Consider the following 12234-nt stretch of genomic DNA (forward strand, 5'->3'; position numbering starts at 1 on the left):
AGTGCCTATGTCCACTTGTTTTACACAGTCTTAGTCTTATATTTTAGTATATGTTAAATAAATTAGAGTTGGGGGGAAAAAATCGATACAGCATAGTATTACGATATTATGCATAGCGATATGACATCAATTCATGATATTCAGCATTCCGACGGCTGGGAGGCCATAAGTATTTTCGCCATGTTTCTGTTGTCTTTTTTTTAAAGCTGGCTCACTTTTAGGAATATACTGGATATAAATTAAACTAGAAGATCTAAGGAATCTATTGGCACCATATGTGTCAGGATATCTTATCGAGAAGTTGAAATAACGCTGCAAAGTTAGGCTATTTTTATGTTTAATTTAAAAAAAAATTATTCAGAGCAGTGAAACTTAAAGTTGAGGAAAGTTTGATAAAATGCTGCAGTTGTTGTCGTCCATACATATTTGACATCAGTTCAGTTCAGTTTGACTGAATACTTTGTTGGTCGGTCTGTGGGTTTGACTCTCATTGTGGAGAAATAAAAAGACTGAAGTGAGATGAACGGACTGAGAATTTTCTCTTATTTGACAAAACAATTCTTGATTTAATTTAATTTTGTGGAAACAAAATGCAGTTAAACAGTTAAATCACAATATATTGTATTGCAATACTCACCATATCGCAAAATGGTTATAATTCAATAATATCGTGACTCAAGTATCGGGATAAAATTGTATCGTGGGGCCTCTGCTGATTCACACCTCTAGAATATATGTCCAAAAACAAAGTGCTGTATACTAAAATAATCCGTGATTGTAGCCTGTGTTTGTGTGTTTTCCCGCCATACCTCGAGTTGAACGGGTTTTCCCCGGGGAGGATATGGGTGCTGTCCCGTCCCACGAGCATCTTGACACGGTTGTAGAAGGAGCGGACGCGGGGCTGGGACAATGGATTCTGCTGGATGACAAGGAGAGGGTCCCGGGAGCCCCGACACAGTGGGCTGTTCTGACAGGGACTCTGGATGCAGCAGTCTGGGTCCATGCAGTCTGTTAATCCATCTGAGAGAGATAGAGAAAGAGCAATGATAATGAGCAGCAAGGAACACAAAAAAAAGGCTACCTCTCCTTCTTCCATTTCTGATTCAATATTTTGATAATCTTTGATTCTTTCACTGAGGGAAAGTTTAATTTTGGCATTCACAGTGAGGGCTCTTCTCATGAGACCTCTATCTTAATTCTATTTCTTGCCTTAATTCATTATTTTTCTCCATCATGCTTTATTCTTTTTACAAGCAATCTTAGTGAAGGCTGCTGCTCTTTTAATAATTCCACCCCCAATTTTTCTATTTCACCTCCTTCGTTGTCCTTGTTGTCGGCACAGGAGGTCTCCATTGCGACGCTGCAGCCGGGGCCCCTCCAGCCTGTCTGGCATTCACAGTGCCAACTCTGCTGTCCCATGGTGCACTGGCCGTTCCCGTTACACAAGTTAGGACAGCCGTCTGCGAGGAGAGGACAGGAGGAGAGAGGGGAGTGGGAGGTGAGAAGGAAGGAAAAGGGGAGGGAGGAGGGAGGGGGGGGAGAGAAGCAGGGTGATGCTTGTTTGTTTTATCATCGATGATACACAGATGAACACGCACATTCTTACACACACACAAACACACACACACGCTCATATGGTTATGATAGACCAATGAGTCTATCTCAATGTAATAACCACGTGATGGCATACTGTAAGCATTGATTGTTCAAGAATCAATTTAATTCACCACGTCGATTTTCATGCTTCCATTCATGTGTCTCTACACCTTTGGGATGACTGCTAACGTGTGTGTATGTGTGGAAAGATCTCTTGATTCACTTACTTGATAGAGCCCCACCCGATCATCACACACACACACACACACACGCTCTCTCTTGCTCTCTCTCTCTCTCTCTCTCTCTCTCTCTCTCTCTCTCTCTCTACTTATGATTCAGTGTAGGTAATGGGATTCTGATGGCCTGAGAGTAATGCTTTCTCATGAGAGAATGGGATTATGTTCGATGGTGTGTGTATGTGTGCGTGTTAGTGTGCATGTATGTGTGTGGGGGGGTGTATCTCTGCGGTGGCAGTCTATGAACTAATAAACCTTCACTTTAGTTTATGCAAAAAGCTCTACCAGAATCTGAGGGCCTGGAGCCAAGAAAGTTCTGTAACTAGCATAGCAAGGCCACCCTCAACTCGAGAGTGACTTTAAGGCAAGGAAAAGCAGACATTTTAAGGACGTTTGGATGAGGAAATTTGCAATTATAGAGGGCAGCAGCGCCATCTTGTCAAAGTAGTTGTAATGGTAAAGGAAATTTAAAGGAATAGTTTGGCATTTTGGGAACTACGCTAGTTCAGTTTTCCACCTACCAGCTCCTATAAAGCTCACAAATTAACGTGTTATATCTTGTCTCATTAATCTATAAGAGAAAGTGTGCAAAAACTTTGTTTTATGGGGGTTATGTAGGGGATTATTTCTTTGCTGGTGGCAGTGACTTCCATCTGGTGCCTTGTTGTCACTGTGTGGATGCCAGGCAGTCAGCAGAGACTTGTAGAAGTTACTGTGCCTGGCCAAGAAAAAGTCCCACACATAAATCCCTTATAAGACCAAGGCCAGGCTAGCTGTTCCCCCCCCTTTTCCCAGTCTTTTTGCTAAACCAACTAGCTGTTGATACCAGCTTCATACTGATATGACATCCAGTAGTATTCCTTTTTTTATTTTATAAATTCTTGGCAAGAAAGCACCTGAGTGTATTCCCTCAAATGCTATTCCCTTAAAGGACAGTTTGGATTTTGTGGGGTTGTATGAAGGAGTTATTCATAGTCACTTTATTACCTAAAGAAGATGGTGGTTGGCACTCACCCAGGCTGGAGAAGCAGGCAAGAGTACTGAGACAGATATAATCAGATTTTCAGTGCTTAACATTGCAGTGGAACAGCCCTGTTTAAGTTTACACAGAAGGAGCTGCTTTCATCAAACCACCAGACCCCATTGACAAAAGCAGTAATTCTATCTCACAGAACACTGGAGATGCTGTTCAACTCGGTTAGGTTGTTTGTGTAATTGGTGTTTAAAGGGTTCGTTCGAGTTCCCCATAGCCACACAATAACCATCACAGCCGGTTCTCTCGTCAAAAACATATGTGTGTACAGGGACTGAACAACAGGCGACATTGACATATTTCACTGACAGCTGCCATCTTGCTGACGTAATAGCAATTGATGGTGAAGCAAAGTTAAAAATTGGCGGATTTCTGCAATCGGTTGGAGGCTGGAGTGGTGGATGGGTCGAAAAAATGGCGGACTTTCACCCAATAGAGTGGGGTTTGAGTTCCATGTGAAAACAATAGTAAACCATTTTTAACTTGTAACTTGTATTCTTAACTTTAAGTTATGTTGTTTAAGTATGTTACGTGAATCACGTTTTTGAACTAACTTGCGGTTGTCACGTGACCCTTGTAACTACTTCACTCCCAGCATTTACATAAATGTATTTACTGTTTAAACTGTCTTTTATAATGCATTACCAGGGAGTTTTTTGCCCTAAACCTAGGTCACTGGTTTTACAACATAAATCCACAGAAACCGCAGACTTTTTTTTACAACCGCAATCGTATGTGTGTGCTATTTTTAGAACGGGTAGCTCTATTGCGAGCCGCGATACGTGCAGTAATTTGTGGTACTGACACACAACCTATTCTGTCGTTCAGATATGAGAACTTGTGTTATGCAAGGAAAAATCACTGTTTTTGTCAAAGGAGTCTGGTGGCTTTGAAGATAGCATAGACTAGCTTAATTTCCCCCTGTGTGAACTTAAAGAAGGTGCCCCACAGCAAGGTAAAGTGGTGAAAATATTGTAAAAATGTAGTGTACGCTTAAACTGAACTTTTTAAGTGTCTTAAATATATTTTCCTTCTGCCCCTGTCCACAGCAGATACTCTTGCCTTCTTCTCCAAACCGGGGACATCCTGACCGTCATCTACTGTCCTTGAATACACTGACTATGGATAAACACACACAACCCCACTTTAAAACATCTGAACCATCCCATCTAGATTTCCCATATTAAAATAATTTCACTAAATTAGGTCCAAAGAGAACAGCCAGTAAATGCTCAGAGATAAATACTTTTGTTTCTAAAAGCTCACTATGACATTTTATATTCCATTTGATAGTTTGCACCCACGCTGAGACAATATTGCCCATCCATGTATTTTTTTGTTTGTTTTACAGAACCTTGACTACTGGCCTGTCTTAACATTTTCCCATATATCTCTAATTCACACCTTTGTGGGTCTGTGCATTTGCCACATTATGATCTATCAGGGAGAGTGGGAAAAAAAAGCATGATGACACACAATGACAATGTTTTCTCCAGCAGCACAAAGAGCCTCAAACAAACTTGTCACAGTGATTTCCTCTTCAATAAATGAAGGAGCAGGATGCGACACTCTTAAGTCTACCCACGGGATATGGAGGCAAAGACAGGGTTGACTGATAAAACAATACGTGCATGCACGCGAAGGCACTTACTCAAAAACACACACACACGCACCCAGCACGACGCACCCTAGAGATATGACCTGACATTTCCCACTCAGTAGTAGTGTACCGACACAGAGTGAGGAAGGACAAAATAACCCAGTGAGAGATTATGAATATGAAATGCTTTTCATTGAGTCCTGCTCAGTAGATTAATGAACATATTTTCACTCAAGTTGCACTGTAGGATTTTGCCCTCTAACAAATCGTCGCATCAATAAAGCCATGCATTATGAATACAAATAGTGCAATCTAAACCGTGGCAGCAGCTAAATTAACAGGCATTTCACCCCGATTGGCATTTTATCATATGTCTCAACCACCAGGCGATGAGGGAAAGTCAACAGAGGACTTTGAGAAAGACGGTGCGCCATCTTGTTTGAACTCCCAAAGAAGAGGGGAGGGGTAGAGAAGCTTAACCACATTTTCAGCTAAACAATAGAAATCAAATCAAAGGTTTTTATCTTTAATTATTACCATTTTCTGCATCAGGGGACCGCTCATGACGCTGTATTAACAGTCAGGCTGGAATAGATTGTCCCAAGTATTGAGCTCAGGGAACAAAGGCAGTTAGCAGTGATTGCCTGTTAAATGGAGTTGCCATTTAAAGCAGCCAAATACTTATGAAGCACCCGGACAGGACAATCCATAGTGGGCATTGATCGGCTTGCCTGGGCAGGCCGACACGAGACTCCTCTCTCTTTAATGCCAGGGCCTAGTCGATACCCCCTCATACTAACTAGAATAAAGTGGGATTTCAGAAACTATTAAGTCCACCCTCCCCACTAATGTAGTTGGACTGTGATGAAATCCCCTTAAAAAGGAGAAGAAATTGCCTTGGGTTATGGGTCAGCACACACACTCTTGTGCGGTGTGTGTCGGCGGGGTATATGACTGGATAGAGAAAGATACTGAGTAAGACTCGGAGGAAGAAGTGAGACAGACACAGATAGAGCAAAGAATGAGAACTTAAAAGAAGCTAAAAAGTTCCACCGTTCTCTCCATTCCCCCTTGTTTCCAGCTCTGTCTCCTCTAAAGGTCATAAAGTAAAGGTCACAGCCATAAATCCAAGACCACTGCTTATAGATGGACCAGATAACTGTGCACTTCCTTGGATAAACCCCAACTCATCTACTCCTCCTTTTCTTAATAAGCTATCTTGGAAATGATATTGATTACTTTCCTCCACATGTTCTGTAACCTGTCTCCTCCTGCTTCCCTCTGGCTCCATCTGTTCTTCTTTACACTCCCTCTCTGTCTTGCTCCCTCTTTAACCCTGCGATTTACCTTTTCTCTGGGCCGGCTCTTCATAGAACAATGAGAGCTATTCCATTAAGCGTAGAGGGTGAGAGGACACTCTCAACGGTGCTCCGGGGACCTGTACTGTCAGGCAATCTGTGCCGCTCTGTGTAACCCGACAGAGGTTCAGCTGCGGGGCTATCTATTAAGCATTCTTACCGTGCGTGTGAGACAACTCACCCTAGACCTGCACCCTTCTCTGTTTGCGTCGATGTCTTAACCTTAGCCATGATTCTGTTTATCTTTGTGTGATCTGACTAAACTGTTTTTTTAGCTTGGAGGGGATGGGTTTTGATGAAAAGATAGGAATCTTGAATTAATACTGTATGCTTGCTGAGTCACACAATCAAACACACACACAAAATAAATGTATTAGCCGCTGTACCATGGCCGCGACTGTTGCCAAATACCCGAATGTAAACACACACACACACTCAACAGCTCTGTATTTTTTGACACCACATTAAGGCCTCGCATCAGTGGCCTATGAAATTCCCCAATTACCTCAAAAGTTCTTTACGGCTTTCATCATTTTCTCCTCGTGTGAAGCAGCTGTGGTTACGCAATACATGACCAGAATACCTGAGCAGGGTTATGTGTTTGTGTTTTTCACGTTAGGAAAAAAAAATATGGACGCTCACACGCATGCACATCCACACATTCACAGCACAGTCAGCCCCTCAACACTGCTGATACCACACTAGGCTCTACGGTACCCCACAACACATCTAGGCTCAATGACAGCTAGGCCCCTGCTGCAGCGCACTGCTGTTAAATGGGAGTGCGCTACATGAAGGGGAGTCATCATTGAGGCTGGCACCCTAATCTACGGACAGATAGCACCACAGAGTCTACAGAGCCAAGCCAGGCCAAAACCCACAAATGCAGCAGCTAGCTTCTACCACCACAGGCTAAAGAAACAAAACACCAGAGTCAGATACGGTACCTGCTTTGTCAACCATGCTCCCATGGTCTGCAGTGGGAGAAAACGTGCAAAAGGTAAGAGATGGGGAGAGTATTTTTTTTTCTTTTAAATAAAGGCAAGCAACATCATGCAGAGCTGAAATGAACAACAGGCAAGCTGAGATAAGCTAACACCGACAGTGTCTGGTGCTAGTGAAGTGTGCTTTGCGCCAAGCTGAGGCCTGACAACTCTTTCATCTTGGGCTGATGCTGCAGTCAAAGCTGCCCTACTTTCTGATGGGGGAAACGGGGAGATCATAAACTGTTATTCCCCTGTGCGTATATATGTGTTGGCGTGCGTGTGTGTATATATATGTGTTGCTTGGTGTGTGTTTTGGTGTTTGTTTGTGTATCAGATTGCAATCACAGTGCTTGTGGTGACAGGGAAATGAGACTTTATGTCTCAAAGCACTGTGGGTGAATCAAAGGAATCTGGCACTCATCCATCCAAAGTGACAGTGATGTCAATATGAGACAGTGATTGACTGACATAAAAAGGCACACTCACACTCACACACACACACACACACACACACACACACACACACACACACACACACACACACACACACAACACAACGTGAGAGAGATATTTTTTGATCACAATGAAGACTTTTACCTTTCATCACGTAACTTTGGTGTTTCAAAGGCCAGAGAAACTAACACTCCTGGGGTCTTGCAGTTGAGAGGCAACCCAAAACGGCTAAATCATGCTCTTTTGTAATCCTACCACCTCCACTTCTTAGAAGTTTGCTCCTCTCCTCTCTGTTCACCCACCTCCTACATCACCCCCTCTCTTCAAATTCCCCAAAGTCTCCCTTTTTTTGTCTCAACTTCTCATTTCCAGATTCCTTTAACAAAGTGGAAAGGAGCTGCCAGTTTAGTCTGACTGGGTGTTTTCAGTGCACACCCACGTGCTGACACACATCACATCACACACACACACACACACACACACACACACACACACACACACACACACACACACACACAAATACAGTGGGGGTGCTCACCGATGGTGCAGTGCTCTCCGTTCCAGCCCTGGTGACACTGGCACTTGCCGTCCTTGCAGGTTCCGTGTTTGATGCAGAGTGGGTTGCACACACGCTGGTCGCAGCCTGCGCCGGTCCAACCCTCCTCACAGCGGCAAGCTCCGCCCATACACACTCCGTGGGTGCCACAGTCGACGGAGCACACCTCTGAAGGAAGAGAACATCATTGCAGGACTCAAAAACTTCTTTGCTACTTGCCATATGTGCATTGGACACAACAGAGACACTGCTTAGTAAGCATTCATTTTGTTACTTATGATTAAGATTTCCTTTTTAAGTCCCACACCGGGGAAATTTCAAGAATTACAGCAGCAAAGTGGATAGCAAAAAACCCCAATAATTAGTAAACAGCAGTATGAACCAGAAATAAGAGGTTTTAGCAAATAAACAGTAAAAATATAAAGTATTAACAATTTACAGTATAAACAAGTAGAAATATAAAAAATATTATAATCTTGCACTTGCAGGTGTTTAGGTTAGTTATTATTATTATTATTTATTTATTTGACCTATATGCTGTTTTAACAGCTTTATTCAACATACAGCAGGTCCTAATTACATGTTTAAGTATAATTATTTTAAATAAAAAACAATAGTGATATGTTACTTGGACATGTAAAATTTAACTTTTCAACACAAGTTTTAACTTGCAAATAATAGTAATTTAAAAAAAAAAGTTCCCTATGACAGTGAGTAACAATGTCAGATAACCCAAGTGCAAAAAAAAAAAAAAGGCAAGCGCCCCAAGCAGCCAAACAATAAAAAAAACAATCAAGGCTGCATTACACTAAATACAATTATACACAATACACCTTCAATTAAAATCAGTGATTATAGTTTTATGAAGACAGGGTTTATTTCCTCAGCTTTTATTACAGTCACTGTATGGGAGGCTCCGATGTCGCAGGCAGCGACGGTGCATGTGGTGAGATGTGACAATCCCGCTCATGTGCTCAGGACCCCCGATGAGCGGGAGAATGTACTATGTACAGATGTTTTGATACACACTTGCTGAGGGATCCTGTGGTGTGGAACAATGTTGTATTTATTAAAGTTAAGCATTGCTTCTCTCATAACAAATGCTGGAGCTCTGTTTGTGATCCAGAGACGGGGAAGCGTAGTGAGCCTGACACGGTGGAGGTTCCTGTCTCTCTCACAGCCGTGGCTTAACAGCTTTATTTTATTGAGATCAAGAATCGTAGAAGTTGAGTATTTTATTATAAATGGCATTTAAAGAGGAGCTCAGCTACTTTTAGAAGCAATATCTATCTTGTTTTTCGACTCCATCCAGAAGTGCAGCTGGGAATTATGAGCTTCATGCACAAGAAGTGACTCCAGGCGCCCTTCGCTTTCCTCCCGCCCCCCACACAGGCTTTATTAACTGTATGTGCCTTTATAAGAATATAACTTACCAGGTTTCACACTGTTTCATGTTAAAACAAGTTAAATTGTATAAAACAGAAAGATAAAGAAGGTCTGATGGCTGATACAACGGATCAGTAGTATTTGTTTATTTTTGCATAAATTGCAGTATTTGTAAACTTTTTTACACCCATTTTTTCCGAATATGTTTCTTTGTCATATCATTTATCATAACTTATTATTATTATTTTTTGTATTTATAGCTGCTTTTCCATTTTGGGTTGTACACATTTGCATGTAGATATTTTTCTTTTCATTCTTTTTTGTAAGCATTGTTGGGTATTTTTAGTAATTGAAACTTTTTCACTTATAGATAACAACTTTTTGTCTTCCATTTCTTTGGCTTGCATGGGACCAATTCTATGGATTTATTTCCCCCTGTGGGTCATAAAAAACCTTATGTATAGGAGATAGGACTGCCACTTATGGCTGGCGTATGATTTACACTGATTAGATGTGTTTTAGATGCTCATGAAGACCTACAGTCGATACGCACTGTTAGGATAATTGCCAAAAAAATAATATATATTATCATTTCACTTCAAGACACGCCTTGGGTTCTTTTTTTTTACATGGTTGTCTGCACTACTCAATATTTAGAAAGATATATTTATAAGATTAGTATTTTTTAAAGAGAAATAATATACTGTTATAACAAGAATGAAATCTTGTTTTAATGTGTAAAAAAAGTTAAAACAAACTTATTCTGACATAATATAATAGTTTGGCTCCCCAGTGCGTTGCTTCCTACAGCCCAATCATCATGCAGTGGTCGTCCAGCTGCACCTAGAAGATCAATATCTGATGCAGAGACTTTTCCTCTCTGTAACAAACAGCCTGATGACCTGAGATCTGTCACACCATTGTTTAAAAGCACAATTAAACACTTTTCTATTGTCTCAGGCTTATGATTAGATGCTCCGAGTGTGTGGGTCTGTGTTTGTTTGTCCGTGGGCTGGGTGCGGGGTTTGTTTGCTGATGTTCTTTGTGGGTGGTTATTCTTCCTTTTTCTTCCTTTTTTCTTTTGTTGTCGTCGTAGCTGCCTTTTCTTCTATTTTATTTATTACATTCTTTTATTCGCGTTACATGTTGCTACTTTTATGTAAAGCCCATTGTAATGAAATTTGCTTTACAAATAAAAGCGCCTTGCATTGCCCATTTTGGATTTTGAGCACCTGATAATCGTAAAAAAGCTGTCGTAACCATACAGTCTATTGAGAGAGATGACTGTATAGCGCCTTGACGGTAAAAGTTGTCACATTTTGTTTCTGTTTGCTCCAAATTGGCTTAGATAACACAACAGTTGCCATATCCTATTTCTGTGCAAATCGTATTGTTCTGGGTTTTGTAGATTGTATCCAAGCACAGTTTGAAAACTGAAGCAATATTAAATACAATTTGAAACTAATTAGCCATGTCTCCGAGGGGACTATTAAATATGTTGGAACAATGGGTAGTCAGCAGTCCTATGACACCCCAAACTACATCGTTTCTCTGCTTTACTGCATCCAAAGCAGCTCTGCAGTCTTCCTTACCCATGGAGCAGTCGGGTCCCATCCAGTTGGGGTCACAGCTGCACAGCCCAGTGTCTGGTATAAAGGCTCCGTGACCGTGGCACTGGTCTGGGCACTGGGCCCTGGGCAGCTCGCAGTGCAGCCCTCCCCAGCCTGGCTTACAGTGGCACTCCCCATTCACACAGATGCCATTGTTGGAACACGTCGGATCCAGGCAATCCACTGCATTAGACCAGAGATACACCGATGTGAAAAAAAAAAAAATGGGGAAAAAATTAACAAAAACCAAAACAAGCAAGCAAATGTCACATCAGAGACACAAATTAAATATTATGATTTAGAGAAAAAAATGTGACAAAGGACATATTTTCATTCTTTGGGTACACAAAATGATAATGAAACAAAAGAAAATATCACCAGGCATATTACTAAGGCAATTAAAGCACACAATAATGAATAGCTGAGTCTATAATTGGGGCATAGCAGCAAATGTGTTCCAGTCTGGAAGAGCAGCGAGTCTCACTGACACATTATTCGGTGTGATCGCTCGCCTGCGTGCATGAACGTGCGTATGCATTAGTGTGTATGCGTGAATGTGCTAATACATAGGGGAGAATCTGACACTGTCAGTCTGCCAGGTTGACAGGCAGCTCTGAGTCCGAGCAGTGAGTGAAAACCAATTTGACAAATTACCTCCTCCCGGCAAAGAGCCCACCCACCCCTCTCTGTCCCGGTCGCTCTGCACTTTCTCTCCTTCTTTCTCCTCGTCCTCTTTGTCTGACACCTCTCCTCCTCCCCCCATCTCAGGCATGATTGACCCCTTCGCACCCCTATACACACACATTCATAAAAGGACACGCTCGCACGTAACCTCGGCCCCTCGGTTTCTGTTTGCCTGGCAGAAACGGCGGATCACAGTTATCGATTTTCATGTCGCTGGCACTCCAGGTAAATTGTTTGAGGGACTCTGCTGTGATGAATATCAGATTTGAGACCAGAGGAGAAGGAAAAAAATTAGATGAGAGGGAGAAGGAGGGGAAAAAAGAAGAGCGGGAGAAAATGCTGACCTTGTTCTCCGGCCCTGTGTCTTGACTTTCTTCTATCTGCCACTCTACTCCTTTCTTCCTTTTGTCTTTCTTTCACTCTCCTCATCTTCACCCTGGGCACACTGCTCTCTGTTTTCTACCTCCTTTTCCAGTTCTCTCTTTCTTCATACATATTCACCTCTCACTGCTTCCCCTCCATCTCTTATCCCTCTCCTTCTCTCTATCTTTCTGACGACTGAGAATGTGGCGGCCTGATCCGTCTTAACAAGGATCAATAGAAGCAATTTCATCCCTTAATAAAATCTCTGATGTGTTTGGCTGCAGTATCATACTTCATCTGTATATATGGAGCGAATGGACACTCAGTCAGATTAAGATTATGCTATGATGAGCTGTCTAACTGGAGTAAGAAG

At 41.9% G+C, this 12234-nt stretch overlaps 1 protein-coding gene across 1 annotated transcript in view; it reads right to left on the reverse strand.

Annotated features, from left to right (window-relative positions):
* Positions 1–12234, reverse strand: part of tenm2a (teneurin transmembrane protein 2a) — a 251764-nt gene that overhangs the window by 27205 nt on the left and 212325 nt on the right. Inside the window, exons 13-17 of the mRNA XM_059345574.1 lie at positions 10797–10997; positions 7801–7986; positions 6771–6797; positions 1314–1460; positions 810–1020 (exon numbers count right to left, since the gene is read on the reverse strand). Coding sequence (XP_059201557.1) covers positions 810–1020; positions 1314–1460; positions 6771–6797; positions 7801–7986; positions 10797–10997 — 772 coding nt within the window. The remainder of the gene's footprint in view (positions 1–809; positions 1021–1313; positions 1461–6770; positions 6798–7800; positions 7987–10796; positions 10998–12234) is intronic.

The sequence above is a fragment of the Centropristis striata genome, chromosome 12 (assembly GCF_030273125.1).
Source record: "Centropristis striata isolate RG_2023a ecotype Rhode Island chromosome 12, C.striata_1.0, whole genome shotgun sequence".
NCBI classification, from domain to species: domain Eukaryota; kingdom Metazoa; phylum Chordata; class Actinopteri; order Perciformes; family Serranidae; genus Centropristis; species Centropristis striata.